At 41.2% G+C, this 18574-nt stretch overlaps 1 protein-coding gene across 1 annotated transcript in view; it reads right to left on the bottom strand.

Annotated features, from left to right (window-relative positions):
* LOC117300658 (vacuolar protein sorting-associated protein 13B-like) overlaps positions 1 to 18574 on the bottom strand; it is a 58659-nt gene that overhangs the window by 10685 nt on the left and 29400 nt on the right. Inside the window, 17 exon segments of the mRNA XM_033784354.1 lie at positions 353 to 529; positions 2094 to 3174; positions 3756 to 3979; positions 4377 to 4584; positions 5104 to 5373; positions 6794 to 6928; positions 7584 to 7766; positions 8259 to 8544; positions 9437 to 9613; positions 10256 to 10431; positions 10783 to 10863; positions 12110 to 12373; positions 12948 to 13103; positions 13637 to 13801; positions 15858 to 16061; positions 16716 to 16852; positions 17931 to 18112. Of these exon segments, the coding sequence (XP_033640245.1) occupies positions 353 to 529; positions 2094 to 3174; positions 3756 to 3979; positions 4377 to 4584; positions 5104 to 5373; positions 6794 to 6928; positions 7584 to 7766; positions 8259 to 8544; positions 9437 to 9613; positions 10256 to 10431; positions 10783 to 10863; positions 12110 to 12373; positions 12948 to 13103; positions 13637 to 13801; positions 15858 to 16061; positions 16716 to 16852; positions 17931 to 18112 (4106 nt within the window).

Below are 18574 nucleotides of genomic sequence, written 5' to 3'. Positions count from 1 at the left end.
ATAAATGGGTACCTGCAAGGGTAGAGGTTGTTATTGTGTATGAAAAAGCCACAAGCGCCTTACAGGCAGCTCGGGGCTGTATACTCCCAAGGGAGCTAAGAAACATTACAGGGATGTTATTGGCCCCATGACCAGGGCACTAATGTAAAGAGCATTGATACGGTTATTGTGAAATGCGCTATATAAGAATTTGTTATTATTAATTCCTGTTTTGACCGAAGAGGTAGAAATATTAAGAAGGAAAACAAAACGAACAAAATAAAAGGTGTCCCGGGCTTAATACTCCCAACACCTGATAAGAAAAAAGAAAAAAACAAGAAGTGTGCCCGAACACCTGAAACTGTGAACCAACCTGCAGAGAGATGTTTGAGTAGAGATGAGGTTCCACTGGTCACACCGGCTACAAACGCTGCAGGCCCTCGAGTCAGCCCCTCATACGGCAACATGAAGGAGTCTGTCAGACCGCTACGGACGTTCCGTAGTAACCCAGCTGGGTTGCCTAGAATCTCAAGGGAGCCAAGGACCCAGCCTACATAAGATTTAAAGAAAAAAAAAATTATTTTCAAAACCTTCATTTAAAGCCATTGGACCCTTTCGGTACAGAAAAAAAAAAAGTGAGTTCACAGATTTACAAATAACTTACAGGGTTTACAGAAGGTAGTGGTGAAATACTTCTCTTGAAATATTATTCCATGAAATGCCTTGCTTTTTGAGAAAACAGTAAAACAATATCAATTCTCGATAGCGAGAATTACGGATTTATTTTAAACACATGTCATGACATGGCGAAACGCGCGGATACAAGGGTGGGTTTTCCCGTTATTTTCTCCCGACTCCGATGACCGATGGAGCCTAAATTTTCACAGGTTTGTTTTTTGATATAGAAGTTGTGATACACAAAGTGTGGGCCTTGGACAATACTGTTTACCGAAAGGGTCCAATGGCTTTAAAGGATTTGGGTACTTTTTCAAAATGTCCACAGATTTACATTAAACTTACAGGGTTTGAAGATAATGATAGTGGAAAGCTTCCCTTCAAATATTACTAACTAAGGTTGTGCAGTTTTTAAAAAAATGAGTAAAACAAGTCACAAAATAGTTTTGGCCTCAAGAGACCAAAATTATTTTAGCATGTAAAGTCCCCTTATCCAGTTATGATATTATACCAAAACCACAGCATAACTGGTTAATACGTTTTTACATGCTAAAACTGAGACGAAAATTATTACTTTTATTCATTTCTCAAAAACTACAGCACCTCAGTAAGTAAAATTTCAAGGGAAGCTTTCTACTATCATAATCTTCAAACTGTGTAAGTTTAATGTATATCTGTGGACATTGTGTTTTTTGTTAGGAAAAAGTACATATTCCCTTTAAGTTAGCCAATCCAATAGACCCTATTCACATCGTGCAGCGCACATACAGGGGCGTCTCCTGTCTAACATTTTGAGTGTCAAAACACGCACAAAAGTATGGTACAAATGTTTACGCACCTCAGAACAATGCGCCCCTACCATTTCTGTCTGTTTGGGTGGAGTCCATTCCTTTTGTGCACATTTTGACACACAAAACGGCGGACAGGAGAAGCGTATGTGTGCTGCGCGCTGTGAATAGGGTCTATTGACGAGGTAGACAACTGTGAAGTACACATGAGCACAAACACATGTTTATGCAAGCGTGGAATTTTTTCTACCTAAGTTTTTCGGGGGTAAGCAGCACCACAAAGTTGGGACAGTGGACGGGTCAGTACCAACAAAATTGTTGAGCAAAGACAAATATTGATAAGCAGAAATGGGTTACCAGCCTGAAAGGCATGTTATGACTGGTGCCACTTTATTGTTTTTCTTTCTTAGCAAAAGGAATAGCTTAGCACTATTTCCTACCAAAAATGAAAACCAGGCCCCAACTTCATAGAGCTGCTTAGAAACGAAATCTTGCTTGAAAATTTTCTGCTTAGCAGAAATGAGCAGAATACCAGGCAAAAACTGATAACCCCTATTTCTAAACATATTTTCTATTTGTGGTTAGCTACCTTTTTGTGCTTAAGAAGCAGCTCTATGACATTGGACTCAGAGTGTACATACATGTACATACCTGCTTTGAAGAGTGCTCCAGAGGTATAGTGTACAGTCAGAGCCTGCACCAGCTGTCGTGTTGTCGCAAACACCGGACCGCTATCAAACTGGTTGAATGACAGTGGTGTGCTGTCCACAGCAATGAACAGTTTCAAAGATGCGTGGATGCTTGCAAGCAATCTGACTGGCTGGATGAGGAATCGCCGCATGCTGATTGGATCCTTTAGCGCACTGCTGGCCACTCGAACTTTGGTGGGGAAGCTCTGTTGCGTGACTGGTTGGCGTTCGTCGTGCGACTTTGCTGGGAGGAAGGTTCGAAATTTAACAAGGAGATCGTACATGAGTATATCTTCGATGTACAACTCAAGCGGCCTGGCTTCAACTTCAATTGAGGCTAGCTTGAAAGATCCTGTGGTACTGCTCTCCAGCAAAGTCAGCGCAACAAAAGCGTGGTGTTTACTGTAAAATGTTGCGCGGTTCTCAATTGGTGCATCATGTGCTACTTCGTCCTCCCCACTTTTCAAGTTGTCTGGTTGGCTGCACAGGATGACAGCAAAATCGTGGCTTCCGGCTGCTTTGAACAACTGGTTGTCGACCTGACAGCCCTGTGCCGAGACCTGCAGCTTTTGCTGTTGAACGGGACCTTTGGTGCCTTCCTCGACACATGGGAAGCTTAACAGTTGCACGTCATCGACGGTGACGCGAAGCATCTCTGAGGTCTGAACGAGATCTGTGACCTCATCCATCACCATGACGACGACACTCCCAGCAGATAATCGAAACCTATATTGCAAGGGGTATAGAGGGGCTGTTGTTTTCTCCAATGATGAAGCAGATATTTCTTGATCAATATCCCCCATCTCAACTGCTAATAACGAGTTTGGTACAGCATTCCTAGGAGGCTCCGTTGACGGTTGTATCCCGCTTCTGCCACTAGTTTTTGAGACATCCATACTGAGTGGATCAATGCGTACTTGCAACTGGGTTCCAACACAGTGACTGGATAGCAGGACATAGCCTACCCCAGCAACAGAAACTATCTCTGATCTTTCCTGGTGGTCTGTGGCCAACTGTATAGCCTCGCTCCATGAATATTTACCCTGTTCAAGACAAAACAATCAAACAGAATTAAAATATGCTACTCCAACTTTACATTTCATCAACCTCCTACTGTCTGTTCATTCAAGAAAATATACATGGTTTCTATGAAAGGTGATCCATGCCATCCCGCAATATAATGTAATGTAATGAATGCATCATCACAGTAGGCCTACATGGTCAACCCTTCCACTGTACGATTATTGAGTACCATCTACTGAGCATCTTATGTTTAGGAAAATATTATATATCGCTGGATTCGGAATGGTACAGTCATCCTCTCAAATTCATTAATCTTTAAACAAACCGTGTAACAATCCCATGCAAAATTCTTTAACTTGGGGTTTAACAAAAATCGATTGACTAGAGTGGGATTTGAACTTGGATTCTAGCTGCCATTTCAAGAATACCCCAGGGTTTAACCGGTCACCCATTCTCCAGAGCAGGGGGTATGCACATTTTCCAGGGTAGATCAGGGAAGGAATCCAAGTTTGAAAGGGTCGTCCGTTAATCCCTGGGTTACCCCTCAGGATTACAGAAGTGTAAAAAAGGCTTAAGATTTAGATAACAGAATATGACATACCTTTCTCTCCTCCTTGGGCAGCTTCTGTTCTCCTCTTGAGTCTTCAAGACATATAGCCACACCCAGAAAGCTCCCAAGACATAAGTGAATGCTTGGTAGAAATGGCCGAGGCTCAGATTCCGGTGATGAGCTGGTTGAAGGACGCTGGAGGTCATAGTGGACTAGACAGTGAGGAAGGACTAGAGGTATTGAGGGCACTGGGCTGGTCTGCTCCAAAACTTCCACTGTGGACGGCAAATATAAACCATAGACATTAAAACACCTGATGATGTCATTGTACGGTTCTAAACAGTCTGTTTGAACAATTTGTGTGTGCACCACGAACAAAATTGATGAAAAATCGCAAAAATGCCAATTTCCCTTTCAAGACCTAGCCAAAGAGCATGTCAAATGTCAAATGACCCTGGTTTGACTTGTTAATTGAAAACAAATCATCAATGATCCCCCTTTAAGGACTCCAAAAGGAAATTCAAATACAAATTTCTTAGACTTCGCCTTACAGCCACTCCTAGCTGAAATTAAACACTTTTTTGACGAACGGCTTCCAGGCCCTGTACTAGTCAACCAGCACACTAAGCAATGATTCAACAAAATAAAATAAAAAGAGACTTGTATACTTACGTTTCTCTGTGGCATCAAACGGGGTCTGTCCGAAGTGAAGTGGGTAGGAGCAGGCATTAGAGACGGTCACCCTGGTCATTGAGTCATCATCCAGGGTGAGGTATGTCACTCCTTCTTGCTCTGCTAGGATGACAACGAGCGGTTGTGTTGACATGGTTACCAAGGCGCTGGTTGCTTTGGGTGAGGCCTGGCTGTACACTTGGTGAATCTGTTTAATCAGAAAGTTTAAAGTGTAAGTGTATTTCACAGGTAAGCAAGAAAATTAGACGGCCAGCTTGCATGGCTGCCATATATTTGCATTGTAACATCATTCATTTTCGTACAGTAAGCACCGGAAGGTTAGTATGCCTTTTTGAGTGCTTATGATTAGCAGCACTATGAAATGGAAGTAGCACTCCGCACTAATGATGTCACTTTTGCTCAAAATGGCCGGCTGTCAGAAAAATATTCCATCACTTAATATGCGGATCATCACGTCATTTTTCCGCCAAACTGAACTAAAGTATAAGGTAGCAATAGCGTAAACCTGGACACGTACATGTACAAATGCGTATATGTTAGTGAAATTGTGTACATTTGTCTGAGATCCGGGTACTATTTTTAGCATTATTGCAGAGTGCTATTGCACAGTAAGCACAAAATCAGCTGCTTCAACATAGAGCTGCTGCTCTTTCACGTGCTTTACACAACACACTGGACCTACAGTGTATGGTTCCATGAAACTCACCGGTACTGCAACTGGTAGTCTGGGCCTCGATAAGTCCACCAGAACCCATCGGCTCCAGTGAGTCTGCTCCTGATTGGCTGCCTCTCTAATACCAGCATTCTGATTGGTCAGTTCTGAAGACAGTGAGAAGTACTGGCTCACACTCTCCAGCTCGGCGGTGATCGGTTGACTAGTGGGTGGGATGTTCCACTGTGTAATCGGGATGTGTGTTTCTTGAGTTGTAGCAGAGGGGACTATCACCTCATGCAGTGACGACTCCTGTAGTGAAAGCTATTATAAAAGAGAGGATGGAAAGAATTTTTTCGTGATATTTTGTTTAAATCTCAAGTGACGTTTGCGTTGACACTAAAAATATAGATCTCCTATGCATAAATCTCCTTAAGTACGTGTAGTGGTGGTTCTGAGAAGAACCTGTGGTTAGACAACTCGACGTTTCCATCAGTATGCTCTGATCGTCTTCAGGAGAATGACATCACAAGGCCGGAGAGCCGCTTCATTGCGAGGGCTAGACTTAAAGGCACTGGACACTATTGGTAATTGTCAAAGACTAGCCTTCACAAGTGGTGTATCTCAACATATGCATAAAATAACAAACCTGTGAAAATTTGAGCTCAATCGGTCATCGACATTGCGAGATAATAATGAAAGAAAAAAACACCCTAGTCACACAAAGGTTGTGTGCGCTTAGATGGTTGATTTCGAGACCTCAAGTTCTAAACCTGAGGCCTCGAAATCAAATTCGTGGAAAATTACTTCTTTCTCAAAAACTATGGCACTTCAGAGGGAGCCGTTTCTCACAATGATTTATACCATCAACCTCTCCCCATTACTCATCACCAAGTAAGGTTTTATGCTAATAAATATTTTGAGTAATTACCAATAGTGTCCACTGCCTTTAACTTATTTGGGATGTCAAACCAAATCAACCAAATGTCACCAGGGGGCACGTTTTCAACTACTTCAGAGACTGAACCAGGGTTACCCCTTTCACACTCCATAAAGCTGTAGGCAAGAGCTTGGCTGGTAGATCAACTTTTTACGAAGCAGTTATGGTTTGGCATTGCTCAGGGCCACAAGTGTCATGACCGGGATTCGAACCCACACTCTGCTGCTGATAACACCAGAGCTTTGGTTTCGGTGAAATAGACCACTGGGCCATGACAAGCCAATGCACACGTGTATACAACAGCACATTCCAGCGCCTTTTGATGAGGGACTGAGTGTCATGACTGGGATTCGAACCCACACTCTGCTGCTGACAACACCAGAGCTTTGGTTTCGGTGAACTAGACCACTGGGCCACGACACACATGCTGCTTTAGTACTGCCGAAGAGATGGACTAGCAGCACTTTAAGTAGCATGCAGTAATAGATTGTTTGAATAAAATTGGGGAGGTAATGCTTTCTGCTCTACCGGCCAGGCTTCGGACCGATGATACCCAAGCCTACATCCGTATGGACTGTGAAAGGGGTAACCCTGTTTCAGCCCTAGGAGTAGGTGGCAACGGCCTCTGGACAAAAACAATTGTAGCGCACACCTTGAAGTGGACTTCAGGCCTTGTGTGTCTGGCGACTTGCATAAAAAAAGAAAAAAAAAAAAAAAAATGAGGTGCAAATTGAAAGCAGAAATGAATCTACTCTACAAAAAAAACAATGATGTACTTTTTCTTCAAGTGACGATTGATCTCACCTTATTTGACGGTGCTACATCCAGTGTCCTCATCCTCACTGACCTCTTACACTTATTCCTCAGCACAAACTGAGGTAGTATTGTTATAACCCTGATGTTGTGTTTGACAGTGGATCGCACAGTCAGACGTACAACCTTAACAAGAAAATCATCACACAGTATATGAATTTCTATTAATTACTGCTTATTATTTAGTACTCCTATCAGTCCCTCACGCTCAGTATTTTCCTACAAGGTATTGTGGAGCTTTCCAGTGACTTGACTTACTATTTGAAACTATTCAATGAGGAGACTTTGGAACACTAGGTGGCAGCAGACTTACCGGGTAAATGTCCATAGACCTTTTTCGCAAATACTGGGGCGCGCACGTAAAGCTTGAAATTAGGTGCATTGTGGTCTAGCTGGTATCCAAATTTGATCCATATCTATCCCACAATGCACCTCATTCAACAGTCTGCGCTTGCGCATTGGTATTTGCGATAAGGTCTATGGTTTACGTTGTTTTGAGCAAGGCACACATTACCGAGAACAGTAAGTCTGCTGCCACCTACATGTAGTATCTCAAACGGGTTTTATGTTTTGGAGTATAAAATAAAATTACATTTTTCACCATTTTAAAGTGCAATTGGAGACTTTGAACTTTTTCCCCACTTTTATAAGGACTCTTTCTACTATAAAATTAGTCCATTACAAAACTGAATCTGACCTTGGAGCCCTCTCTAAAATTAAAATACTACAAATGATAAAACACAATACAAAAAAATAAAACCAGAGACAAGCAAAAACCTACCCGATTCTGTGCCAGCCCCATTCGCTGCACAGACAAGCAGACCTGGATGAACCCTTCTGATATTAGGGTCAGAGTTGAAGGGTCGTGACCTGTTGATGGGACGGAGGCTGCCATGAGGTGTATGGGATTGGATTTCGTGCTGGTTGTGTACTTGGCTTTGCTGAGTTGAAGATGAAAGGCCTTCTGTGGAATGCAGATAGTCAGGTGATGGGTTGTAATAATGATTTAATTTTGTATTATTCTAAAAAGTACATACCCCATTATCCTGTACAACAATAACAATATTTAAAATAACACAGTGAGGTTTACAATGTACTTTATGACGGAAGAGTTAGCAAAAAGGCAATCATTTTAAACTAATTATTTGTAGCATTGATTTCATTTAAAGGCAGTGGACACTATTGGAAATTACTCAAAATAATTATGAGCATAAAACCTCCCTTGGTTACGAGTAATGGGAAGAGGAAAATCACACAGATTTTTCGGTTGGTAATCCTGTTTTATCGAGGCAGAAATTTCATGCTAAGCAAATGTTTGTGCTTAGCAGCTCTATGAAATTGGGCCCAGGTCTCAGATGAGATTGAAACCAGGGTCCAAAGAGGAGAAAGGCAGGGGAATAAACCATAGAGCCAAGCTGATCCCCAACTTGAAGAGACTACAAGTCCATTTATTTACCTTGAATCTCTGCGGGGCAGTAACCTGTCGTTTCTGCACACACACCGACTGACACCCATGCTCCAAAACGTCAATATCTAAATCTGTTTCATTGACGATCAAACACCATGGCAACACGTCCACCATGATGGTGTTGAGGAAGCGGCAGGGCTGTGTGATGGATACTTGAAGGTCTGTGTTCGGCTGGTGGACAGTGCCGATAGGAGGCTCTTGAGGGGAAGCCTCTGTAGACTGTTTACTTGCGGGTAGTTCGGTGTGGCGTAAACTACCAGTGAATGATTTTGCACTGCGAAGGATAGAAGATAAGAGTTGAGTATAAAATGTAAATTGCTCTTGCAAAATCAGACATTTCTACTGGGTAAAGTTATTTGAATGCAGTTTACACTATCATTTAGTAGTGTATTGCTCCTTTGTTCATTATGTCATGTCAACTGGATAAAAAGTTGTTGCACAGACAAACTGGGGTAATAAATAAGTATGTTCTAGGTCATTATAATTAAATTGTTTCTTTGACTAGAGACTCACCCTCCCCCAAGAATCCTACAATAGCTATCACCCACATGTTTTGGACTACGATTGGCATGCCTAACCACATGCGTAGAGTGGGTGGTTCAGAAGTACAGTCCCAAATCCAGTTACATACTCCACTCTATGGTAACTCAACACCCAAATATTTAGACTCCAATAAGACAGGTATGCTTGTTCCAATGATAAGCAGTTGTTATCTGGGTCTTTACTACTTCATCCTACAAAGTCAGACAACTTCTGGAAGAGGATTTTGGAGGATGGTAACTATTTGGTTTAAAAGTTAAACATGATTTTTATTTATATCAGGCTTCCAGAAGCAAAAATATTTCAGCGTATTGAATGCTTTCGTAAAAAGTACCCGGATGACAGCAATATTGTGTCAGGCATTTTAACATGTTTCGCTGGTTAATCAACAACAATGGCTGCTTCTACTAGCGGCGCAAGATTGGCTTCAGTTTCCGGTGAGGATTTCGAAGAACTTTTGAAGAACAAAGATGCAGAAAACACCTTGAAGGCTACAAAACAAGCAGTACATGTTCTGAGAGCTTACCTGACGAAAGAAAATCTTCTAACGAATTTTGAAAGAGTAGATAAACTTACACTTGCGAGTGTTTTGTCAAAATTCTATGTGGAATATATAAATATCCAACCTGCTATAGTCAAGATGGTTGTATGGCCATGCCATATCAAGTTGTTGACAACGCTTAGCAACAGTCTCTATGGAAACAGGAGATACATCATCAACATCTGACGATGACCCACGAATGAGCTCATCAATCATGTCTGTGTTGATTGGAATGGAGGGACTGGAAATTTCTGCATCATGGCTGAAAGAAAAGGAATGAACATAAACTTAAAAACACTTCTTATAAAAGAGGAATATGAAGGATTTTTTTTTAACAGGACGATATGGTTTTTTTACAGACAGAGTACAGGATTGGTAATCCTGCCTTAATAGTTTAAATCAGAAAGCCAAATACAATGCACTAATCCTCCAGGGCAGTGGTGTTACCGCCCCTGCTCATTGGACGGGGAGGGGGGGGGGGTCCCCATCCAGTGAGACAGGAAAAAATGAATGCTTTGATACTTAAAATAGGCTTTCCAAAGAACCAAGCATGCAATATATTCTTAAATTGTTACACATTATTGTGTGACAATCAAAGTAAGACTATACTTCCTGCGAGTGTGAATGCTATGCGAATTTGAGGCACAAATTCACAACAAACAATTTGCAGTTTTGTGAAAATAGAGTTGCTTTACATGCGCATTCACATGAAGTATGAAGTGGGCTTTAGAGAGGGGCTGACTCCGAGGTGAGTTTAGAGATTTGTAGAAGGAAATCTACTTTTATGAGGACCATATCTGTTGGAAAATGAGTGAACCACAAATTGAGTATGACCTATAGAGCCCTTCAAAATTGATCAAAATAAAATGAATTAATGATATGCAGAAAATTGTTTGATATTTACCCGAGTTGGAAAGTAAAATTATGCCACGTATCTGGTGCAAACTGGTACAGTGATTGGTCAGAAGCTTGACCTCTGACCTCAATAACCTTCTGGTCATTATGCTTGCTGGTTTCAATATTCATGGTCAGGGGCCAAGGAAGGTGACTCCGAACGATGAACAATGGGCTCAACAGAACCTGATTAGAGAAGGGATGTGAACAACAAAAATAAATCTTAACCAATAATTACTTTCAATTTTGGGGTCAACAAAAACATAATAGGATCAAAAACGATATCTAAGCCTGCAGCCTACGCATTAACATGCTTTACCCACTGAGCTATCTAACCCAAATGTTGGCAGTCTCCCTATTTTGCCAATATTTTTGTTCAGGGTGCCATATAGCCAGGGATCACACAAAATATTTCTGATACAACCTGGGAGCAGCCGAGGGATCACCTTAAAAGGATGCAACTTTTTATTTAAATTATCAAGTTTTATACTACAAGGGAAACTGACTAAGTAAATTTTAGTTCAGTATGTGACTTACCAATCGCTGTACATGGCCCTGGATTTCCTCAGTGAAGATACGACACCACATATAATGGAACACTCCATCCTGATTGCACACCTTCAACACAAAGAACGACAAGAGTATTTGAAACATGAAAACAACCAGTCTTGGCGGGAATACAAATACGTTCAACCAACTTGACTCACATTCGTTGACTTTAGAGAATTGAGGCAGTAGGGATCCCCACATGAACTCATATCCCGAGTGATATGCCAGTGGATTTGATTCACAGACTTCAGGAAAGTACTGAGTATACAGTGCTTAAAGCCATTGGACCCTTTCGGTACAGGGGAAAAAAAAAAAAGTTCACAGATTTACAAATAACTTACAGGGTTTACAGAAGGTAGTGGTGAAATACTTCTCTTGAAATATTATTACATGAAATGCTTTACTTTTTGAGAAAACAGTAAAACAATATCAGATCTCGTTAACGAGAATTACGGATTTATTTTAAACACATGTCATGACACGGCGAAACACGCGGATACAAGGGTGGGTTTTTCCGTTATTTTCTTCCGACTCCGATGACCGATTAAGCCCAAATTTTCACAGGTTTGTTATTTTATATAGAAGTTGTGATACACGAAGTGTGGGCCTTGGACAATACTGTTTACCGAAAGTGTCCAATGGCTTTAAATAAGCTGATAACATTACACATCGGTGTAAGGGTTAAACAAAATTGGATTCTTTGTACCAGATGCAAAACTACATGCAACATCTATTAAAGGCAGTGGACATATTGGTAATTACTCAAAATAGTTATAAGCAGAAAACCTTACTTTGTAATGAGTAATGGGGAGCTGTTGATAGTGTAAAACATTGTGAGAAATGGCTCCCTCAGTAGGAACGTAGTTTTCAAGAAAGAAGTAATTTCCACGAATATGATTTTGAGACCTCAGATTTAGAATTTGAGGTCTCGAAATCAAACATCTGAAAGCACACAACTTCGTGTGACAAGGGTGTTTTTTCTTTCATTATTATCTTGCAACTTCGATGACCGATTGAGCTCAAATATTCACAGGTTTGCTATTTTATGCATATGTTGAGATACACCAAGTGAGAAGACTGGTCTTTGACAATTACCAATAGTGTCCAGTGTCTTTAAACTCATATCAGTTGCTTTAGGAGGATTGAGGCAGTAGGGATCCAAAAATAAACTCGTATTGGTTAACTTTCTGAAGAATTGAGTCTTTTCTTGCAGGAGTATGTTAGGTATTAACTCAGATTGTTAACATTCATACATACAGATACAAATGCTTTGAGAGTTAAAACATTGCAAATTCATGAAGAAAAGTATTATTACCTTCAAAATTGATTTCTCACGACTCATTTCCCCGCTTATCGCAAACTGTTCGGACCAATCACAGCCGTCTTCATCCAGCCTCAGTCTGACCCCTGTGATGTCATTACTGCTACAGGTTAAAGAAGGCAAGCTGCTATTGGCCGACAGGTTCTGGAAATGCTTTGAGTCGATCACCTGACTGCCGATTCTGGCCAATCGGATCAGCTGTACTTCAAGGTCTAGGCCCAGCATGTTGGTGAAGATGTGCTGGCCACAGAAAATCACCTTTAGTACAATGTCAAAATATCGGAGTGTAAAATTTCTGCAATTTGTAATTCATTTTTTTTTTTTTTCCTATTCTGGTATTTCGGTACAGATTATATCAAGTAAACTTTAATTAAAATTTGGGGTGAAGATAGAGAAAAATTGGGATTTGAACCTGCAACCTCCGGATTAATATTACCAGCGCTCTACATGTACATGTACCAACTGATATTGAGCCCTAATGCTGGCAGTCTTCATATTTCTTTAATATCTGTTTATCTGGTCCTTGGAAAAAAATAGGAACAATTTATCAAGTACAAGGGCTGACCTACACTTTCAGGCTTTGTCAGGCAATTTATCAGATTTTTCCCATGGGCAAACAAAATTTACAAAAGACTACTAAAGTAGGACGAATACCATGCTTTTTTGTACATTCAGTTCACTAATCAAGTTTGTAAAAAATTTACATTCTGATTACAAAGCTGTATCTCCCATCATTACCCACCCATCATGTAGACCCTGTCATTGTATCTGGGGAGTTTGTTCAAAGTAATCATTAACAGTTGCTTGAACTTCTGTTATGCCCGTCTCTCACCTGTCTTTGTAGCGGCGATATCTTTTTAATTTTGATAAACAGCGTAGCCGTTTGCTCCTGGTGATGCAAGGTTCTCACAATCGTTCCTTCGTGATCGAGGCTGAAGGGTTCAGACCAACGCCAGTTCCTCCATCCCTCAATACAAACATGCAGGCGCTGTTTATCACAGTACAATGGGGAAAAGTAGGATAGCAATCACAAGCAGTTCAAGTGATACAGTGTTCTGCGGGGTTATACTTTTTCTGGTATTTAATTAAATTGCTTTGTGCTCTGCAAATTGTTTTACTTACAGGCAGTGGACACTATTGGTAATTACTCAAAATAATTGTTAGCATAAGACCTTTCTTGATTACGAGTAATGGGGAGAGGTTGACGGTATAAAACATTGTGAGAAACGGCTCCCTCTGAAGTGCCATAGTTTTCGAGAAAGAAGTTATTTTCCATGAATTTGATTTCGAGACGAAACCAAGCATCAGAAAGTACACAACTTCGTGTGACAAGGGTGTTTGTCTTTCATTATAATCTCGCAACTTCAAAGACCCATTGAGCTCAAATTTTCACAGGTTTGTTATTTTATCCATATGTTGAGATACACCAACTGTGCAGACTAGTCTTTGACAATTACCAATAGTGTCCACTGTCTTTGATAATATATTGGGGAGGGCCGGGATGGGGGAGGAGAGACTGACCTGACGATGATGTTTATGAGTCCTCCAGCTGTATTCATGAACCTTCCTGCTAGCTAGGACCATGGATTCATCCGTGTGGACTTGGCCAAACCTCAGTGTACCATCCGTATCATTACAGATAGCATAACTACAGAATAGCAAACGCTCCTGGTTCTCTACATTTGCCTGTATTCAGGAAATGGTAAAATGAGGTTCAAATATATGGACTGGATAACAAACCATGTCCAGTGACTTTAATAAACTCCCAAATTGACCCATTTCACCTAACGTCATCATCAGAATAATCTTGGATGTGCCATTTTGGTGGTCAATGTCAACATGTGTTATTCAGTGAAGTGCGCATTTTTAGGTGACGCGGCGTTTACACGTAAGCCTATTGACCACCAACATGGTGAGCGTGGCATCAGTCGCCGCGTGTGACACGCGTGCAAGGGGTCAATACACAGCTTGAGAAAATAGAATGAGCTGTTGCAAAGTGCTGTCCAATCAAATAACCTACATGTATGGTATCGATGCCACAAAAAAATCGGTAGCCAAGCAGAGTCTTTCTCGAAGGCTAAATGACAACACAACACGCATAAACATGTGTACTAGTGTAACAAAAGCAGTCAAATGGAAAGTGCTGAAAAGAGAGTTACAGAAAGCACACTTTAAAGCAAGGAATGAACAATGAAGAAGGATACTAAATTTGGTTTTACCCTTACAATGTGTGTATACATAGCACTGTATACTCAGTACTTTCCCCGACTCTTGTGAAAAAATCCACAGGCATATGAACCCACAACTAAGCTTGGGCGATATCACGATATTATAAGTTATCACACAAGCGCAAGTGGAATACGGAAAAATATAGCGCTTCTGCATCCCATATCCAACGAGGCCCAAGGCCGAGTTGGATATGGGACGCAGACGCGCTATATTTTCCGTATTTCCACGAGCGTGCGTGTGATAACGTATTTATCTTCAAGCAAACTTGGCGCGTGACATAGAACACACAATACGCATGGTAGTGACATTAGCCGTGCAATATAGGTTTTTATCACCACTCCATTCTGCGAATCTGATTGGAGGATTAGCGCGCACTTGAAGATAATATCGAATATCGCCATACTAATTTGGAAACGATTTCGATATCGGATCGATTTGGTTTAAATCGAAATATCGCGATATATTGGCGATATATCGCGATATCGATTAAGTATCGCAATATCGCGATGTATTTCCTAGCTAAGACATCTTGCACCCCATAGGGTTGGAGTAAAACCAGAAGAATAGATCATTAAAACACCTCTCTTATGCTATGACTGTCTCTTCTACAACTTTCACTGGGAAATTGAAGACTGATGATGTCAAATGGTGTCGTGAATAAAATAAATCGATATCGCCCAAGCTTACCCACAACCTTTGCCATTCTAGAGCTGTGCCCAGTTTCATGGCTCTGCTGGGTTTCATCTGTTTGTACAGCTGTTATTTTGTGAAAACCCCATGGCTTGTGTACTGTGAACCATGGAGGAAGGAAGAGAAGGAGCTCTAACGACCCGCAAAACTGCAGAGTAACAAAAGAATACCCTGACACTGCCCCTGTCTGACCAGTGGAAAAAGATAGGAGACCTCCTGCTGGACGGCCAATTAGTGAACCGCGATTAAATCTCTTTGAACTAAGGTGTGGTACCACCACTCTGCACCGTTGCCTTCGTGTAAAGTTGAATCATTGGAGACAAGAATTGTGAATACACACGTTTTCATTTACCGTTTGTGGTGTTTACATGGAAATATCATAGCATAATTTTACATTTTGGCAACTTTCCTGTCACTAGCGGTGGTTCAAAATTTGGGTATTAGCACACGAGGGTGGTTGGTATGTTTTTTTGATTTGGTGGGCGAAAGTGTCCGCAAATTTTATCAGGTCTCAAAAAAGTTGTTTTTTCTTTATAATATCCATACGACATACGACACCATAGTTGAGTGAAGAACCAAGTGCGCACGCGCAAACTCACATATGCCAGGTCGCCCATTGTTTGTGTAAGGTATGTGGGTGATTACGAGGTGTCGTTAAATGACCGCGGTACCACGGGTTCGGCTTTTGAAGTCCCTTCGTTCGAGCTCCTTCTCTTCCTTCCTCCATGTGTGAACTTAGTCTCAACATACTTCTGTGGTATTTTGTTAGAAGAGCCAGTTGGGCAGGAGAATATACTGATAAAATAACTTGACTCCTACATACCTGTTTTATTGCTTGCAATGCCATGTTAAGAGAATGCACAGTTTCCTGTCCCACGATGACCTTAACCGTCCCGAGGTCAACATGGCCCTCGACACCCTGACCCCAGGTCGAATCCACAGTGGCAGTCACACCCATTGGATGCAATAGTGTTGACATGGTGAGGTTTCGATAGGTCATAAGATCACATTGGAGACTGGTTGACATCTGCAAGATGGGATGAAAAGAAGAATTGTTAAAAAAATCCTCTCAAATCTCCCTCTTTTTGGCCATGAACCAGCAAAGACACGTCTCAAATTATGTTATTGCCTCTGCCCCCGCTTCCCCCCAATAGAAATTGATACACTATATGCTGGCCTCTAAAACGTGCTGAGTGCATCTACACAGTACACAGACAGTTCTGTGCAGTTATTCCACCATACTCAACCTGTACAGTTGAATGGTTTCAAATAGTTGATTAATGCACCACTAGAAAATGATACTGAGAAAGGGATAGTTAATAGTAACAATTTTACTTAACTTGAAGATTGCAGCTCTGCCAACATTTGCATCTTTTAATCATGGAGATTTTGTACAACAACCAGAAAGACCTTCAAATTCATTCATCAGAACATGCAAAGATTGGTTTATTTTCAGCGAACTTTCTGCAGAATCAGGGAGCATTTAGAGACTCTGTATGATATTGTAGGAGGAATGCATATCTACACAGTATCAAACAGTTCTGTGCAGTTGTTCCACTATATATACACAAACCATGCAGTTGAAAACTTTCAAATGGTTTGTGAACTCAATGAAAAACAATACCCAGAAAAGTTCACTTGAACAATTTAATTTCATAAGCAGATTGTCAATCTTACTGACCTGTACATTGGTGTTAGCTTGAGTGGCTCTCCAGTGATTGATGTACATATCTGAGGACCTCAGCCGTAGGACCATCATCTCCTGGTCAGCTGGGGACAGTCCATCCAACACAAAAGGCTCCAGCCACTTTGGCCGACCTGCAAATAAAAATTAATAAAAAAACCGTTTGATTTGCTAGTCTGATGCCATACATGTACACTCTCACATGGAAACACCAAACCCTAAATTTATAGAGAGCACATACCTTTGCCTAGAGCATCAGTTTGTTTCACTAGCCTGTCTTCCGTTCATTGTCACAATAAAGCCCCAAACCCCACATTTCTTCAGAGCCAGTTTGATTTGCTAGCCTGTTTTCAATACACTCTTACCATGACATCCAAACACTACATACATGTAGAGAGCCCATACCTTTGCCTAAAGCATCAGATTGATTCGCTAGCCTAAATTCCATACACACTATCCATGAAGCACCACACCCTACATTTATAGAAATCATACCTTTACCTAGTGCGTCAGTTTTATTTGCTAGCCTGTCTTCCATTCACTATGAAAAAAAAGACCCAAACCCTATATTTATAAAGGGCCCTTACCTTTGCCCAGGGCATCAGTTTGATTTGCTAACCTGTCTTCCATACGCTCTCAAAACGAAGCATGAAACGCTACATTTATGCAGAGCCAATACCTTTTTAGCCTGACTTCCATACACTCTTACCATGAAGCGCCAAACCCTACATTTATAGAGAGCACATACCTTTGCCTAGTGCATCAGTGTGATGAGCTAGCCTGACTTCCATACACTCTAACCATGAAGCGCCAAACCCTACATTTATAGAGAGCACATACGTTTGCCTAGTGCATCAGTGTGATGAGCTAGCCTGACTTCCATACACTCTAACCATGAAGCGCCAAACCTTACATTTATAGAGAGCACATACCTTTGCCTAGTGCATCAGTGTGATGAGCTAGCCTGACTTCCATATACTCTAACCATGAAGCGCCAAAAACCCTACATTTATAGAGAGCACATACCTTTGCCTAGTGCATCAGTGTGATGAGCTAGCCTGACTTCCATACACTCTAACCATGAAGCGCCAAACCTTACATTTATAGAGAGCACATACCTTTGCCTAGTGCATCAGTGTGATGAGCTAGCCTGACTTCCATATACTCTAACCATGAAGCGCCAAAAACCCTACATTTATAGAGAGCACATACCTTTGCCTAGTGCATCAGTGTGATGAGCTAGCCTGACTTCCATACACTCCATCTTGAATCCCAGTGAGAGGTCTGGTAGTAGTTGAGCTGAGAAGCAGGAGTCTACCCTCATAGAGGCCGCCAGGGCAGTCGGAGACACGATCAACCCTGGGTGATTCTTTCTAGAAAGCGGCTCGTCATCGCTACGAGAAGAACAACATTTCAAGACGCTTTGAGGAAAGGTTTCAAATTTTCTCAAAAAGTCATGTAAAGGCAAAGCATACCTTCGGTTTTTGAAATCGTTTTAGATTTTTTTTTTATCCTATATAATTGTTGAAATTTCATTTCAAAAGGTGGTTGAGCTTTTGAGATAGGGAAGATATACGTTTGGTAATCACTCTTATCATTAAAGGCAATAAATACTTACCTGGTTACAAGTACCGCAGCTTTTGGTAGTACATGTATAAAGCAATAGGAGACTTTCCAACGCTAGGTGGCAGCAGACATACCGGGTAAATGTCCATTGTTTACGTAGTTCTGAACATGCGCATAATTCTGAGAACAATGGATTAACCCGGTAAGTCTGCTGCCCTCTATCGTCCCAGAAAGTCTCCCATTTGAGAACCATTTCACTTCGAAGTAATGTGGTTATGGAACCCCAAATT

This window comes from Asterias rubens, chromosome 16 (genome assembly GCF_902459465.1).
Source record: "Asterias rubens chromosome 16, eAstRub1.3, whole genome shotgun sequence".
NCBI lineage: Eukaryota > Metazoa > Echinodermata > Asteroidea > Forcipulatida > Asteriidae > Asterias > Asterias rubens.
This window is presented reverse-complemented; position numbering and strand designations above follow the sequence as displayed.